Source organism: Sylvia atricapilla, chromosome 14, assembly GCF_009819655.1.
Source record: "Sylvia atricapilla isolate bSylAtr1 chromosome 14, bSylAtr1.pri, whole genome shotgun sequence".
Taxonomy (NCBI): Eukaryota; Metazoa; Chordata; class Aves; order Passeriformes; family Sylviidae; genus Sylvia; species Sylvia atricapilla.
In genome coordinates this window covers 13114027-13131459 of record NC_089153.1, presented here as the reverse complement: position 1 = coordinate 13131459, position 17433 = coordinate 13114027, and the positions used below count along the sequence as shown (strand labels likewise).

General features: G+C 54.2%; 1 protein-coding gene across 1 annotated transcript; it reads left to right on the top strand.

Annotated features, from left to right (window-relative positions):
* Positions 1 to 296: 296 nt before the first annotated feature.
* On the top strand, positions 297 to 13951 carry LOC136367513 (LON peptidase N-terminal domain and RING finger protein 1-like). Its single transcript, XM_066329208.1, is given in 14 exon segments — positions 297 to 324; positions 327 to 415; positions 417 to 879; positions 4504 to 4622; positions 5045 to 5167; positions 5380 to 5505; positions 6148 to 6283; positions 7051 to 7144; positions 8297 to 8411; positions 9025 to 9146; positions 9545 to 9703; positions 10144 to 10306; positions 10392 to 10538; positions 11661 to 13951. Coding segments are annotated over 14 exon segments (2067 nt in total). The 5' UTR covers positions 297 to 311; the 3' UTR covers positions 11859 to 13951.
* The last annotated feature ends 3482 nt before the right edge of the window (positions 13952 to 17433 follow it).

Below are 17433 nucleotides of genomic sequence, written 5' to 3'. Positions count from 1 at the left end.
AAATATCCCCGCACCCCGGCTGCTCCGGAGCCCCCAAACATCCCCTTGTCCCGGCTGCCCCGTAGCCCCCCAACATCCCCGCACTCCGGCTGCTCCGGAGCCCCCAACATCCCCTTGTCCCGGCTGCTCCGGAGCCCCCAGCACTCCAGCACCCCGGCTGCGGGGGGATCGGCGGCGGAGCCCCCAGCACTCCCGGCTCGGGGGTCGCACCACTCGCACACAGCGGCCCCGGCCCCGGCCCGGCGCGGCGCCCCCGGCTCGGCGGGCTCCGTTACGAAACGCGGCCGGGGCGGGGCGGGCGGCGGCGGCCAATGGCGGCCCGGGCCACCCGCCACCGGCGCCTGCCCGGGGTCCCTCCGGCGGGCCGGGGCGGGCCGGGCCGGCAGCCGCAGCCTGCGCCGGGCCGGGAGCGGCGCGGGGCGGAGCGGGGCGATGCGCGGGGGCACGGCGGCGGCCGGGGCGAGCGGGCGCCGCCGGCTTTAGGGACAGCTCCCCCGACTGCCGCCATGAGCGGCCCCTCCAGCCCCAGCTCCCCATCGGCCGGGGAGAGCCTTTCCGGGCAGCCCCTGGGGCCGGAGCTGCTGCGCTGCCCCTGCTGCCGCCTGCTGCTCTGGGAGCCGGTGACCGCGTCCTGCGGTCACTCCTTCTGTAAGCCGTGCCTCGGCGGGGCCGGGCCGTCCCGCTGCCCGCTGTGCCAGGAGCGGCTGGAGCTGCTGGGCATCGAGGCGGCGAGATGCAGCGTGGTGCTGTGCGGGATCCTGGAGCGATGCGTGCCGCGGGAGCGGCGCCTGGCCGGGCTGGCGGAGCGCGTCCGCCACCGCCTCGCCCGCGGGGACGCGCGGGAGGCGCTGAGGATGGCGCAGAGAGGGGTCGAGCTGGGTAAGGACCACCGGGCTCGGGGGGCTGGGAGTGCGGATGGTGGGGCGCGGGGTGCGAGGGGCCAGCACAGCAGCCCGAGAGACCAGGGATGATGCACGGGCTGGGCTGCTGCAGCAGGTGAGTATCGGTGTGGATAGCAATGTAGGTCACTGTGTCCCTGCAGCTCAGTGCGCTCCAAGCCCGCTCCAAGCTGGGAGACGTGGGAAGCTGGAAGTGTTGTAAGGCAGGGATGGTGGGGATGGGAAGGGGGAACGCAGCTGCTGGGGATTTTTTTCCATATCCGCGGCTGTCCCGAGGTGCTGGGAGCGGTGGGCAAACCGCGCCGCTCATCCCCGGCCGGGGCCGTGTCCCATCGGCCACGTGCTCCTGGGCAGGGACGAGCCGCAGACGCTGACATCTCGCAGCCCGGCAGTGTTTCAGGGTCAGAGGAAGAGCTCTGCCCAGGGGGTGGCCATTATGTAAAGTGCCTGGGACTTGTCCAGTCGGGGATGGACACGTCCTCTGCCCCGGAGCCTGGCGAGGACACAGCCTTGGCGGAGCTCCTGTGCCAGCACCATGGTGCAGGTCAGCGCCCGGCCCGGCGCCTTCTTTCTGCAGCCGGCTCTGGCCAGACATTTGCCTGCGGGGCCAGGATCGGGCCCGGGAGGTGGGGTTTGATCTGCTTTAATGTGTGGCTGTAAGTGGATTTCTTGGAAAGTAATACTTAAATAAAAGGGGTTATACAATGTGTCTGGAGCAGGGGGTTGGGGCGACGGAGGCAGAATTTCCTTTCTCCGCGGCGTTTCTATGACAGCGCTGAGCTCTCCTCCAGCAGCGCAGGCTCTTATTCATCTCCTGCTGCTAGACAAGTGCCAGAGGTTCAGGGTAAGCCTGGAAACGAAGGGCTGAGCGGACCGGTCGATCCTGGTGTTGGCAGCAGAAAACAAGTCCTTTTATGCAACCTCCAGAGGCATCCGTCTCTCCCTGCACCCTCCTTCAGAGTAAAGGCACACGCACACTTCTCTAGTCCTCATTTTGCCTGATTGGGGTGTACAATCACACATTTCCTTAGAAATCCTTTGTTAGTTTAAAGAGGAAACATTGCAAACTCTGTCCTCACTCTTCCTTGCACATTCTGTTCCCCGAAAGACAGGAAAGTCTGGCTGAGGGCAGCGAGGAAATTGCAGTCACAGCCTGTGCTCCAGTGAACCTGTGCTTGCTGGGGCTGCCAGGCTCAGCCACGTGGGTGGTGCTTTCAGGATGTGTTTTCCAAGTCCCGCAGCCAGCGTTCAGCTGCACAGTTTTTTACGGGCTGCCTTTCACTTTGAAACAGAACCACTGATAAATGTTTGACCCATGGGGATGTTTTATTTGTGGTGCAGTGCAGTGTGGTAGGGCAGTTTGCAAGTGCCCTGCTCAGCCCAGCCTGTCGAGCAGCTTTGGGTGGAAATAAACTGTCAACTTTTTATCTTCATTCTTTCTGAGTGAACAACAGAAAAATGCACTGTAATGTGTAGCACAGGAGGCTTCTGACATGCCTGGAGCGTGGAGCTGGTGATTCTCTCAGGCTGCCAGCTGGCTGATGGCCCTGGTGTGTAATGATATCATAGATCAAAAATAGCTGCAGCAGCAGAGAAATGCAGAATTCACTGCCCCGTTTTACACATCTGGTGTGAAGTTTTTTTGGCCAAATCAGTCACTTTATTGCTGGGCTGTGCAAATGTTTGAATGGGTTTGCCCACATGGAAAATAAACCTATAGACTTTGTACCTATTTTTTTCAGCCCTGCTTGTTGTTAGGGGCTGGGATTTTTCACCTCTGGATGGGTGCTTGTGGGACAGAATACTGAGCAGCAAATTCCCACGTTTCCTGACTTGAGCCCTAATAGTGGCTGATATTATAAAGGAAAACCAGCTCCCAGGTGCTGCTCTGATGCACAGCTCAGCATGGCCAATGCAGCTTTTGGTGCAGGAGTGGCTGTGCCTGGCTCTGCTGCTCTCTGGGTTAGGGTGACACCAGGCAGGGAGCAAAGTCTCACTGTGCTCTGCGCTGGGCACAGGACAAGGAGGCCATAGCCATGGCAGAGTTTCCTCCTCTGTGATAAGAAGTGTGTGCCTGGGCAGAGTGACAGCAGAGGCAGACAGGGAATGAGGCAGATGCTTCCTGCACCCTGCTGTCGTGGAGCTGCCAGTCCTGACCTGCAATTTGCTGGCAGAGCTGCATCAGCACCGTGTTTGACCCGGGCCAGGAGGAAATGCTGCAGGGTTTGGAAGTGCAGGAGAGACATCATCAACTGTGATGTTTCCTGATGATTGCTCATCAGCTGCCAGGCAGGCTCATGGACCCAGCTTGCCCCTGAGAGAGCCTCCTGGCCCTTCAGCAAGATGATGTTGCCCACACCACATTTGCCACAGTAGATGCAGCAGCAATGCCTGCAGAGGGTGTCTAGTTTATGATAACAAGTCTGGCCTCAGTGCCAGCATCCTGCAGGGCCACCACATGTTACCTGTGCTGGACCTACCATCGTCCCACAGGGAGCTGGGAGCCAGTGGGGGGACCTGCATGACACTGGAGGTCTCCTCACATGGACCAGGGAGCAACAAGTCCCCAACCCTCAGCAGCTTTGAGCTGATGCTCAGAGCTGGGGGAATGCAGGGCTGGATGACAGATCTGTTACCTGAGCTGGAACACCAGCACTGCACTGGATGTAGGTCACCTCCATGAGCTGTGATATAACGGGGTGGGTCTGGGCATCTCTGCATTTCAAACCCACAAACATTACCACACCTGGTTACTCCATGAGTGTGAGCTCTTAGGGTGCTGCTTCCTCGCTCTCCCTGGCATCCCCCAACCCAATTCTGCTACAGGCAGTGCTGATAGGAAACAAGGTCTTTATGTGGTTTTCTCAGGTGGGAAAGAAGAGGATTTCACTGCTATTTTTTTAGGAAAAGGCAGGAGTATGTAATGCTTGGTGTTATGACTAGCAATATCTGTGGGATCTGTGCCTTCTCAGCACCCTAATATCCCATCAGTGACATCTTCCTGATGAGGAACTGGATCCTCAGTTCTCTTCCTCAGTTTTGGGAAATCTCAGCCTTTTCTCATACTTGGAAACCCCAAGTCATGGGGTGCAGGCAGATTCTTACATCCCCCTTGGCTTTTCATCTGCCCCAGGAGAGCAGTGACAGCCAGTTTGGTCTGGAAATTCAGGCATTGGGCACTGCAGTCCTGTTTGGTAAGGTGTTGTTGTGACTCTGCTGGGTGAGTCACATCACAGGGCCTGCCATGGCCACAGCCCTGTAAAGACTGCATGTGTGGTAGAGCTTTTGTGCTGCATCCCAAAAAGATGGATGAAAGCCCAGATCCCAGCGTGGCTGAGTCCTGAGGCAATGGTGGGTCCTCTTAGCTGAGGGTAAAAAACAAAGGGAAGAGCCTCAATTTAAAACCGTGTATTTAGGGGAATTAACTCCCTTGCAGAGGCTTACAAAGCCAGTGTCCCCTGATGAAGAGCAGTGCAGGACCAGGTTGTGCTCAGCGTGAGGCAGTGGCACAGGGACTGCCCCACTGTGGTGGCCTCTCCCCAGCCTCCTGCAGCCCCAGTGCCTCAGCAGCCCATCTCACCAGTGACCACCTTTCTCTCTGCAGCCCTGGAGAGCAGCTCGCTGCGGCTGTGCCGGGCAGAGGCCCTGGTGGCACTGGGGCAGTATCCACAGGCACTGGAGGACCTGGATGCTGTGTGCAAGGCTGAGCCTGGACAACACGAGGTGAGTGGAGGCCACAGCGACTGGAGCCAAATCTTACTGCACAGGAGCAGTTTCCCCTTCTCCTCAATGCTCCACTGGATTCATCCTGCTCAGAAATGCACTTGACAGACCCATTGGGTTGCTGATGAAAGTGGCAGGTGCTGTGTTGCTCTCACAGGAGAGGTCTGGCACCATGTCCATCCTTCAGTCCTTCTCCAACTCTCCTTGGGTTTGGCTTTTGCAACTGCTGCACTTTGGGGAGTCCTGGGTTTTTTTAGGCAGATCTAATCCGGAGAGCAGTGACATGTCTGTGTGCTTTGGCTTGGGATGGGAGCAGGCAGGAGGCAAAGGGACATTCCCCTGGGGCTGGCACAGGAGCTAAGGGGGCACATGCTCAGCTGGTCACTGTCTCATAGTCACCACATGTTTTTTCTGCTCTGCAGGCCTTCTTCAGGAAAGGGAAGGTGCTCCTGGAGATGGGGCAGAGAGATGAAGCCCTGCTGGCGTGGGAGCACTGCCTGACACTCAGTCCCCATTTCCAGCCAGCTCGAAGAGAGATGGAGAAGGTGTGTGGGCTCTGCCATGCTCTTGTGCTTTCACATTGTACAGGGAGATGTCCTTGTCCTCTGAAGGACTCAGCACAGTGCTCAGCCAGCACAGATAGCTCCTGCAGTGGGCAGAAGGGTGCTTTGGGGAAAGAGGGAGGGAGCCTGGCAGCCCTCCCCACCTCCTTGCTTTTTCCTACTAGCATCCCCTAACCCTTGCTTTGTCCTTGCAGATCATCAAGGAAGCTGATGCTCCTCAGCCACGCACAGCTGCACACCTGAGTGATGCTCCCCTGAGCTCAGCTGGTTCCCAGGTCAATGGAGGGAGCCTGGCACTCCCATCTTCCACACAAGCTCAGGTAAGAGCCTGCAATACCTGAGTCTGCAAGGAGACAATGTCCCTCTGGGACATCGCAGTTGCCCGGTGACAGGAAAGGAGGTGTGATAATGGGAGGTTGTGCAGGGCATGTTACCTTGTTACCGTGCTTACCTTGTGTGCTGGGATGAGAATCTGCAGGTAGTGGAGGGTGGGAGAGCAGGTACCATCAGGGCTGATGCTGTGGGGACTCAGGAGACAGAGGAGACTTTCTGTTCATCTCAGTTCATTCAGGGGAAAAAAAATGAAATGTGAGTTTAAATTTTTTTTCATCTAAAAACCGCATTTGAGGATAGTTCAGACCCTTAGCAGCTGTTAAGGGAAGCTTGTATTTTCCTCTTTACCTTCTATAAACAAACCTAGAAGGTTTGGAGAGAAGAGGGAATTCAGAAAATGGGCTCAGATACACTCAGATAGCAGTTGGTAGGTCTGGACAGAGTGAACCCATGTTTTAACCATGTGATGGGCAGCAATGTCACTCTCCTGCTGTCCTGCAGATACAAGCTGTTAATGTGCAGCAACACGCCAGGAAACTCCTGGTGCCATCGGGCTTGGTGGGACAGATGGGACTGTGCATTCAGAGGGAGAAGAGGGTTTGGGCTCAATTTCATCTTGCTGTGCCTAGGATGAGGAGGGAGAGCTGTCAGATGGCCGAGGGGATGCTGGGTCAGAGCACAGCCAAGACACAGCCACCCTGTCCCGGCCAGGACGATGGCAAGGACTGGAGACGTCGGCAGAGAGTCAGGGCCGGTGGTTGTTGGGTGAGTGTTATCAAAGGTACCACAGTGTTGTGTCATAAAAAGTACTTGTTTGAAATCCATTTTGGCACTGAAAACTTGGTGTTTGCACTGTGTCTAGCTCAGCAAACAAATATCCCAGGGGCAGCTCTGGCCAGGACTTTCACTGCTTCTCATGCACGTGAGGAGGATCCACCTGATCTTCCTGTGTGAGCAGATGAATGTTTGGCTTCTGCTTGGTGACAAGGTCTTGTGGAAACCAGTCATCACTTGTTCTGTGTGTGGAGTGAGGGAGAAGCTTTCTTTGGTGCCCATGGGTTTAGATGGGTTTTGGTTTAGATTAAGTTTCTGTGTAGGGGACGGGACCCATATGTGCCATCACCTGAGGAAGCAGCACCTCCATCAGCATTAACTTGACATCAGTGTCCAGCGAGGTGGCTGCCACATACCTGGGTTTGCACAAAGCAGTGATGGCTTGTGGTATGTCACCAGAGACTTCCATCCTGGGGCTTTATGGGCCACTTTGCTGCCCAATGCCTCAGTTTCCCTCCCTGCAAAAGAAGGAGGTACCACCTTCCTCTACCAAGCACCATGAGACCCACATGACACACATGTTCACATGGATGAACAGATGGGTTAATAGAGGGGTTTATGTTGCATTTCTTACTGGCTTTGTTTTTCTTTGACACTTCGAAAGCACTTTGTGGGGCAGTATGCCTCAGAATGAGGTCAGAAAGCAAAGATAAATTTTCTATACTGAAACGGGTGGTTGTCTTCTCTTTTGCCACTAGATAAAGAGGAGGAAACAGCAGCAGCAAAGTGTACCCAGCCATGCCTCAGGGAGTCACTGAGCATATCTGACTTGGAGTGTTCCCTCTGCATACGGTGAGTTCTCCAGCAGGAGAGCTTTTAGGATGAAGAGCCAGCACCTGCTGGGTTTTCTTTACTGGTGTGCATCTTTCTTCACATCTTAATACAAGCTCAGTCCTGACAATTGCTGAGATGTAGGTTTTGGTACAGATAAGAGGGGAAGGCAAGGCCACGGGACACCCTGCCAGGCTGCAGGAGCTCAGATCACCCTGTCTCAGGGTGCAGCATCACTGGGGCTGTCCCCAGTGTCCCCGAGGGCATGTGGGACATCCCACATGGAGGTGGGGAGGTGGGGATGTTCAGTGGGGTCAAAGACCAAAAGCAGTGGTTGCCCTTTGTACCTACAGGCTGGGACAGGAAGGTGTTGCCCAGGGAAATTCCCTCCGTGATGGGGATGTTGCAGAGCCAGAAGGGAGCGTTTCTGAGCTCTTTGCCTGGTGCAGGTGGAAAAGGGAGGAAGGCAGAGTCCGTGTTTGTCTGCTGGCTCAGGGCTGGGCAGGGACTGGTGTTGCACTGCCACAGGGCATGCTGAAACCAGGCTGTTATTCCTGGTGTGTCCCAGGACGTGGAGCAGTTGCGCAAGCTGCTGCTGGCAGAGAGCTGGGTGGGTGTTGCACTGCCAGACGTGCAAGTCGGTCAAGGTCCTGCATGGCAGCTTTTTCCAGGTCTGTGCAGGGGGGAGAGAGACTGAGGCTGCATCTGATGATCTGAATTATGTGAATTTGGGTCTCTTCTGAAAGAAGAAAAGTGTTTAGGAGGAGTCAGGGCTTTTTGAGACCTTAATTTAATTTCGGATCCTGGAGCTACCTGTGAGCAGCTTGGGTGCTTGCTGCTGGCTCTGCTCCTGGAGCAGGGAAGAAGGAGGAACTTTCCTGTCACTGCCCTTTGGATTACATACCACTGTGGGTGTCTGGGGAACCACAGCCCTGGCAGGACCAAGGGGGCTGTGTCTGTACTGATGGGGTCTGCTGGGACTCCATGGAGACCCTGCAGCAAGGGGGAGCAGAGTTCAGGCCTGGAACAGTTCTCATCATTGTGCAAGCCCAGCAGTCTGAGCCCAGACTTTCTAATTAAAGGGCTAATTAAAGTCTCTCTCTGCCAGACTTATCTGTGCTCCTTTGCCTTTGTTGCTGTCTGCAATCCATTGACTCTGATCACCCTTTGCAGGATGTTCTTCGAGCCGGTGACGACGCCCTGTGGTCACACCTTCTGCAAGGAGTGCCTGGAGCGCTGCCTGGACCACAGGCCCAACTGCCCCCTCTGCAAACAGAGCCTGAGAGAGGTGAGGGCACGAGTCCCATGAGATGGAGCCCGAGGGAGAGCTGGGAACCAGCTCCAGCTCAGCTGGCTGTGTGCCCAGGGTGGGGTGGGAAGGTGCTCTTGCATTAGCAGCTCCCTGGCACAGTGGTGTCACCTCCACTCACATGGGAATGACCAGACAGTTGATAATTAAGACCAAGAGATTCATTTCCACAAGATGCCACAGTGATTTAGTGAGATTGTAAACAGGAGAAGAGAGCGAGGGAGAGAGAAGCAAATGCTAATTACCTTAAAAAATGGAAATGGATGGAAAACCTGCTAGCCTGTAGATTTGATTTAATCTTTAATCAGATGAGACCATCAGGGAAATTAGGTTGTCATACAAGGACTGCATCACTGTCAGAGACAGGACACAGTGTTGGATGGGCCCTGGCTCTGAGCTCTGTCTGGAGGTCTCAGTGGAGCTGACATCCCATCCTGCTCAATGGCTCAACATCCCCTGATAGGTTTTATCCTTGACTTTCTCTGGTCTAAAATTACCTTCAGTTCCAATAAAAGTGAGCGTGATTCAGAGTCCAGCAGGGCCTCAGAGCCCTGCTCTTCTTCAACCTGTTTTTGGGTCTAATTCCTTTCAGTACCTGAAGGCTGGGAGGTACAGCCCCACAGTGCTGCTGCAAGACATCATGCTGGCCACCTTCCCCACACAGCTGGCTGAGCGCCGGGAGCTGCACCAGGCGGAGATGGCAGAGCTCTCCAAGTAAGCAGGGACTGCTCCTCTGTGTGTGTGTGTGCACATGGGGACTGGAAGGGGCTCTGAGAGGGCTGTTCACACCCCGTACCATTGCTGTGGCTTAGTTCTGCTCAAATGATGTCTGTCTCAACTCCAGGACCACATTGCAGCAGTGCTGTGTGGGTGTGGACATGCGCCATGGGGCACCTGGGGGTGAGGGACTGTCTTTGCAAGAAGCTGTTTTGTGGGCAGACTCTGTCCTTGGTCTCTTGGTGAGCCAAGTGGAACGTCAGTGTTGTTCTGTGCTGGAGCATCACTTCTTGTGGTTAAGGACACACAGATTTGGGGGAGGCGGCTGATGCAGAGCCATCGGGATGGGATTTGCTTGGAGAGGTGTCACAGTGGTTTCTCCTTCTGTCCCTCAGCCTGACCAAGAACATCCCCATCTTTGTGTGCACGATGGCCTTCCCTGGCATCCCCTGCCCTCTGCACGTCTTCGAGCCTCGGTACCGCCTGATGATCCGGCGGTGCCAGGAGAGCGGCGCCAGGAGGTTTGGAATGTGCATATATGAGAACGGGAAAAGGTGAGCTCCTGGGCAAGCTTCTCCCTGCCCCAGCTGATTTTCCCCTCTCTGCCCCAGCCCCAAACGTCTAAAATACCAAGTGGTTCAGAAAGATTTCCTACCAGTGCTGTCTCGCAGATAAAATCAGCAGGGAGGTGGTGCCTTCCCCACAGTGCAGAGTGAAATTGGATCAAGGAATGAGGCCGGCCTTGGAGCTGCACAGAGGCAGTGGTGGCTGTTAAATACAAAATTCTTGGAACAGCTTCTGACTCAGGATGTCTCTGAATGGTTCTCTGGCTGTGACCTTCAGCCCCTCTTAGTGAGCACTGGGAGGAGACTTGACTGAATCTCTGAATTTGCCCCTGCCCCGACATGTTGTTCCTGGGCCTTTTCCTGCTTTGGAGGTGGTACCTTTAGGAGAAGCAGCTCAGCCCCTGTTTTCTGTCCCTGTGTCCCTGCAGCTTTGCTGACTATGGCTGCATGCTGGAGATCCGCCAGGTGGAGGTGCTGGCAGACGGGAGGTCCTTGGTGGACACCATCGGCCGGCAGCGGTTCCGGGTGCTGAGCCGCGGGCACAGGGACGGCTACCACACCGCTGACATCGAGTACCTGGAGGACAAGAAGGTGAGGGCAGGGCTGGACCAAATCCGGGGCTGCAGTGGGACAGATCCTCCCCACGGACACCTGTGTCCCTCTTGTCTCTGTTCAGGTGTCCGGGGAGGAGCTGCAGGAGCTGCAGTGCCTGCACGAGAGCACCTATCGCCTGGCCCAGCGGTTCTGTGAGCACGGAGACCTCACCTCCAGGCACATTCTGATGCAGCATGGACCACTGCCAGAAAAGGAAGAGGACATCCAGGTAATGCCCAGAGGGAAGGGAAGTACCAAACACACAGAGTACCAAGAGAGCCTCTGAAGCAGTGCTGTTCCTGCACTACCCACCCTGCTTCCCTATTCGGCTTCCCCCTGGGATAAACAAAACAAATCAAGTTTTTCACTCCTGTTACACCATCTGTCTTTCAGAGAGTTGGTAGGGCTTGTCTTGTAAAACTGCTTGATGCTTCTTTATGGTTTGAAACTGTTCTTGGAAACTGAGCACTGAGTTCTAAAATCTTTCCAAGAGTCTTTTCCTAAATGAGAACTGAGAAACTGAACTTTGTTTGTTTGAAAATGCTTTGGGGAAGAGCAACCAAACAAATTGGCAAAGAGGCAAACCCTGCAGCTTGTTGAGTCTGCAGTCTTCTCTCTCACTGTGATCCTTTGTGACAGCTATAGCTGGGCAGAGGTGAGGAGCTAAGAGGATAGGAACCAATTTGCTTATTATACTGCTCTGATAAATACAGATTCTGAAGGGAAAAAAAAATCCCAAAATATAATTTTTACTCCCTTAAGGAAGTGTTTCCTCTCTGGATCGTTACAAATATTCTCATGCTGGCTTGTCCCAGGCTAAGGCTGTCCTGGCCAGCAGTCACATTGATGATGTGCTCAGGAATTTCGAAATGCTTCATCCTCCTTCAGCTGAATCAGGCTTTTCCCTCTTAGTTTGGCTCAGGTTATAAAAAAGCCACTTTACAAAAGCAGTGCCCAACAGCTGTGCCTGCCTGGCCTGCACCTCACCTCTTCAAGTGATGGCCAATGTCCCAAACACATTGGCCGTGAAGGATTTGGCCTGCGTTTACAAAAACACTGGCTTAAACAAGGAAATGCACAAGATATTTCATTGTCTCTTTAGGATAGACTTTTTACTAGCTACATCTGCATCTGCAGGCTCCCTAGGGAATGCTTGTCTGGAAATTAAATTAGTTTGTCCAGCAGTTTTGAGCTTGGATGACAAAAGGGCTGTTCAGATGAGTACCTTAGCCAAGGCTGGCGTTGCTGTCCTACAAGAACAACTGTTGCCATCAGCGATGCTGCCTGGGGACCACCCCTGCACTCACCTCGCAGCTCCTCACGTGGGGGTCTCTCCTTCTCTCCTCCTCAGGCTTCAGCAGACGGCCCAACATGGTGCTGGTGGCTCATCTCCATCCTGCCCCTCGACCCGTCCTACCAGCTGAACCTCTTCTCCTGCACGTCTCTGCGCGCCCGCCTGTCGCAGCTGCAGCACATCCTCACGGCCCTGCTGCAGCAGCCCCCGCCCCGCCACCTCCTGCCCGAGCACAGCCCCCGGGGCCGCGTCTGACCCCGCCCTGCCCTGCCCTGCCCTCCCTCGGGCTCCACTCTTCCACCCTGGGTTCCTCTGTGTGTTGTGGTTTGAGCCGCCCCATCCCCAAAAAAGTGACCCCAGCCGTGAGCTGGGTGTGCTGTGCCCAGCCGCGCCAGCAGCGACACGGTGCCGTCCATGCCACCACCTCTGGGAGCTGCCTGGTGCCACTGCTGCTGCACTGTGACACCTGAGGGGATACAGGGATGCAGAGCTGGCTTGTGTCTCCAAAGCCAAAGTCGCTTGCTGAGTGGCTTCTGCACTGAGGAGGATTCTCCTTAGGGAGGATCGCTCCTCCTGAGTGCAGGGATTGCCTCAGTTTTGGTTCTTCCACTTTGAAGGACAGCTTAGGGGTTTGGGTAGGTGATCCTGATTCACACAGGAGATCTGGAGGCTGGGGAGAGGTGGTGCTGGGGAAGCAGAGGAGTTCCAGTGGTTTCCCCCAGCATTGGGAGCTGACGGCTCTGCCGCTGCTTACAGTTTTGACTTAGTTTGTGTTTGAACAAGAAGGTTAAATTAAACAGTCTGAAACTCATGTCTTGCTCCTAACCACCTCCATGGCCACATGGTGAGGAGATGGTTCTCTTTGAATGCTCTCAGGTCCAGACATCCCCTTCCCACTGCTCTGCTCAGTGCTGTGCTGTGTTTGCTTGCCAGACCCTTCCCCAGGACACTGCCAGCCACTCCGATGCTGTGAAGTGCTGTGGGAGAGGGGATTTTGTCAGCTTTGGTGCTTTTTCCCCTTCCCAAAGGCTGCTGTTCCCGACTCTGACTGGGTTCAGGTTACGGGGTCTGACCTGGGGGCTGGGAGGAGCTGATTGAGTTAAGTCTGGAAGTTTTGTTGTAAGACTTTCTGCTCCTTGACTAATGCAGTTTTCCCCTGTTCTGTGTTTCTCATGAACTTTCTGACTCAGGAGAAAATCAGGATCTCAGCTGAGGCTGGACCCTTGCACTTGGGATCCAGAATAGTTCAGGATCCCCCAAAAGAGCACAGTGAACTCAAAGGGATCCAAATCTCTGGAGAGGCCGGGAGGGGATAGGATCAGTGACTGAGCCACATGTCAGGGGAGCGAGTGCTTGGCCGCTGCTTGTCTCTAGACACAGGGCAAAGACTCTGGAGAGACCAGGCCTCCATGGAAATCCTGAAGATTGGGGATTTTTGTCTTTCATCCAAAATTTCAGTGGCTTTGAATTCAATTCTAGGAGTGACATCCACTTGGTCATTGGATTAACATTGCTTCTGGAATTTTATCCCTACATTTCTCAAAGGCACCACATCCCCTCAAGAGAGCTGTTGGATGTGTGTGGGAGAGAAAATCAGAGCAATGATCCATTCTGCAGGTGTTGCTGGGCTGAGCCTGGGGTGGGAGACTGGGCATAGCTCCACAGAGGTCCCTGCTCAGGGCCACCCCCTTCCCCTGTCCTTCTGTCTCCAGGAGTGAGAAGTCCCCGTCTCTCCCATCAAAATGCCTCCCTGGAGTGACAGTCAGGAGCTGAGGGCTTCTCCCCAGGGACCTCCGCGAGCACAGGGCAGCTGAGGACACCTCAGAGCTGGATTTGCTCCTCTGCCTTTGCACTGTGGTGTTGGCCCAGGAGCACCAGGACTCCCAAGGAGCCATAACCCTGGGGTGTCAGATTGGCATGGCCTGGGGTAGGTGGTGAAGAGAGGCTTTGCTGTCCTAGGGCAGGTGGCAGGATGACACTGAAGTTCAGGAAGTGCCTTTCTTTTCCCCTGGACCAATCTGGGTCACCCAGTGACATCCCCACCCCAAGCCACTCACCTATCCCCTGAATTGCCCTTTCCTCAGGGTTGAGAGGGCCCAGTGAGTCCCTCCAGCAAGGGGTTGGCATGGGTGGGATGCAGGGAGAAGTGTGGCCCTGCACCACGTCCCACTGGGGAGGAGCCAGGGACCAGAGCCACATCAGCCTGGCTGCTTTGGGAAGGGATCCGTGCAAATCGCTCCAGTTTGCTTGGAGCACCTTTGTTTAGTTTGGGTTTTATTACTACCATTGCTCTTGGAATTATATTTTCTTTCAGGTCATTGAAATAAAGACCTTTGTTGTTGTTGTTGCTGGTGTTTTAACTTTTATCTGCTCATTAATAAAAGTGCTTGGGCATCCCCAGGGAGATGTGGGGACACGTGGAGAGGTGACACCCTGGCCTTCAGGCAGAAGGGAGGCACAGTGATCACAGTCCAGCAAGGGCAGATGGCAACAAGAAGAAAAGAGGTGGTTTTGCTCACAGAACGCGTGTGAAACAAGACAGGAGAGATGAGCTCCTGTCTGTCATTGCAGCTAAAGGCTGTGGGGAAGGATGAGATGGGAGATCAGTAGATGCTGACCAGTGTGGGATGACCCTGGAGGCAATGTCCCCAAATGCTGTGGCCAGCATCTGTCCCTGTCCTGCCTTTGCAGCCGTGGGCAGAGGGCTGGGAGCTGGGAGCAGGTTAGCTTTTGGCAGCTGGCATTAGAGATGAGAGAATCAGGGGTGATGTGCATGGGGTCTAAAATGAGAGTGTCTTGGATGGAAGGTGGTGTCCTACTGGAACAGTGCTCACCTGTCTCTGGCTCCCATCTCGCCTCTTCCCTCTGCTTCCCAAAGGTGCCATCCAAAACCGAGGACAAGAAGGGACCTTTGCTGGGAGCGTGGAACAGCTGCAGCAGAGAGGGAGAGGGCTCAAGTGGTCTGAGCTGGCAGATAACCCTAAACAGATCCCACCCCTCAGAGCAGTGTCCCTGCTATCCCATTAATAACTGCCTCCATGAGGAATTACACCTGGAATTCCTCCCCAGCAATGCTCTACAGAAGCAGCTGTCCCCTCATGAAGCCCAGCTGTGAGCTGTGGCTGGTGCCAGTCCGTTTGGTGGCTCTGGCAGCCCAGCCTTGTGCCCGACCTGTGGCTGGTGTGTGTCCGGGAGCCTGGAGCTGACAAGGATCCCTTTGCCGTGTTGCCCTGCTCCCACTAGATGTCAGGAAGAGGCTGAGTGCGGGCGAGGAGGAAGGCACAGCAGAAGGGATGGGCAGTATCAGCTGTTGCCAGAACCTTGGCTTTTCTCTCCCTCAGCCCCAAAATCAGCCCTACTCCCAGCCCTGGCCCCAACCAGGCTGCCCCAAGCTCTCCATCAGCACAGGAGAGCTGGGGACCTGTTCAGGTCAGTTTGAGTCCACCTCCAGCTCCCCAGGCATGCAAGGTCTGTGCTGCAGGCTCCTCTCCCCACTCCAGCCAGTTTGCTCTCTCAGGGCTGGAGCAGGGCACTGGGGCATTTGGGGCTGTCCTGCTCCCCATCATCAGTGCCCAGGCAGGAACTGGGTGGGAAGAGGAAATGTGTGTCACTCTCCCAATGGGCCCTCTTCCCACCCCTCCCAGCCTTCCTCTGTGGATGACGGGATATATCCTGCCCCCGTTTTTATATCTGTAGGCAGGTGTAAAGCAGTGCTAGCACTGGCCCCACTTCCATCACCCCAAAATGTGACCCCCTCCCCAGCAGCACCATTTCCTCCCATTCTGTTCAACACTTTCAAATCAGGACATGGGTGACAACTTCCCTCACCTAGCAGTGTGGGCAAGCAATTAGATAAAGAGGTAAATAATTAATACAGCAGGTGTCAGACTGTGCCTCATCTTCCTTTAACAAATGGTGCATTTCCAAACTAATTAGACCAGCCGGCACTTGAGAGAGCGGAAAATCAACACAAGATTGTTGGAGCTAAGGTTTTCTTCTCTAGCAATGCTACGTTTGTGCTGGAAGAGGAGCACAGTACATGTTAAAGTTAATGAAGGTGGGAAGAAAAAGGAAAAAAACAGCACCTAATTTTTTCCACCCTTTAGCAACACCAGTCGGTGCAGTGAAAGACGGGTCGTATTGTTCTTGCTTTTTCAGAAGGAAAAAAAATAAAGCAAAGGAAAGCAATGAAGACAGATGTGCTGTCTCTTTCAAGAAACTCACCCACGGGATGCATTCAAAGCTGGAAAATGACAAGTGATAAAAAAAAAAAAGTGACTGCTGGAGCAGTTGGAGTGGGACCTGCCTATTCACCTGGAGAAATGGTAGAATCATAGAAACACTGAATATCCTGAGCTGGAAGGGACCCGCGGGAACATTGAATCCAACTCCTGGCCCTACAGAGGACAACCCCAAAATCACACTAGGACAATGTTTGGGGTCTTCTGATTGTGCTGTCCCTTCCTCTGGCCAGGCTGCAGCAGGGGGTGAAATCCACCCCTGTGCTGTGCAGAGCAGAGTGTGCTGATCACAGGCATCTGCTGAAGGTGACCCAGGGCAGAGATCAGGGGGCAGCTGGACAAATGCCTCTGTCTCCTGTGCAGTGGCATTCGGGAGGTGCTCCACTGGCACTCCCTGGCTGTGCTGCACATGGGAACTGTGCAAAGCCAAGCCCTGATCCAAGCAGGATGATGCATCAGGTGGAGCTGCCTCAGCATGATGGTTGGTAATTCACACCATTAATAAACTGATAGACAGTGACAACCTTTTTCCAAAGACTTTTCCAAACCCGTTTAGCCCTCTCACAGCAGCAATGCTGCCAGCCTGCAAACTTGGAAGTCCTGGCTTTGGGACAGTAAAAGGGGCTCTTTCCCAGTATTCCCACACCACCTAATTCAGGATCACCTTTCAGGTCCTGGGGAGCACCTGGAGGAGGGATAAACCCCTGAGTGCCCACAGCAACATCCATCCCAAGTGCCCATTGGTGATTTGGGCTCTCCCTGCTGATTCCCGATTTCACAAAATCCTTTGTGCTCAGGCAAAATATTTACAGGACTGATTAGATATAAAGGAAATGGGAAACTTGTAAAAAGTGTGGAACTTCTATAAATACAGCATTATTAAAACAAAATGTGACTTTTAGCAAGGACAGCTCTCTCAGCTGGGCTGTGTTTACCTTAATTGTTTCCCTCCATTAATTACAGTTTGAGAGGAAGACTTGTGCAAATTGAAATAAATTAATCGAATTTGTTTGGAGTTTTGTCTGTCTGGCTTATGGGGATTGCAATTAAGCTGGTATGTTTGGGGTATTAAATTACATTGCCTAGATCTATTCTTCCCTTTTCAAGCACCATGAACGTGAAAAGGCAGGAGTCAGTGACAATTAGAAGGTAAACAGGCAGTGTGAGTGATGGTTATTTTAGCTCCCGTGCCTCAAGAATTTCACTCTTTGCAAATATTGCGGCTCATGCCATAATAAATAGATCCCAGCTCTGTGCAATGAAAGATAAAGGGGAGATGGCGGAGCAGAGAGCAGGGCACATCCCAGCTCTGCCCTGGCAGTGGGAACAGTGACGTGGGTGGGAGTTTAGTCCAATTCTCCAGGAAAATCAGGCTCCATGACTCAGCAGCCTTGTGTGTGTTCCTGCTCATTCCCACCAGCAGCTGCCCAGTACCACCCACGTTTGACACAGGGGAAGAGGCTTCCAGATATATCGAGGTCCTGGCAAGGTCTGGAATATGAGACATGAAATGGATGAAACAAATGCATCTTCCAGTGGGGAGGGGAAGGGGATGCTCAGGCCTTGTTAGACAGCAGAGAATCTTTTTC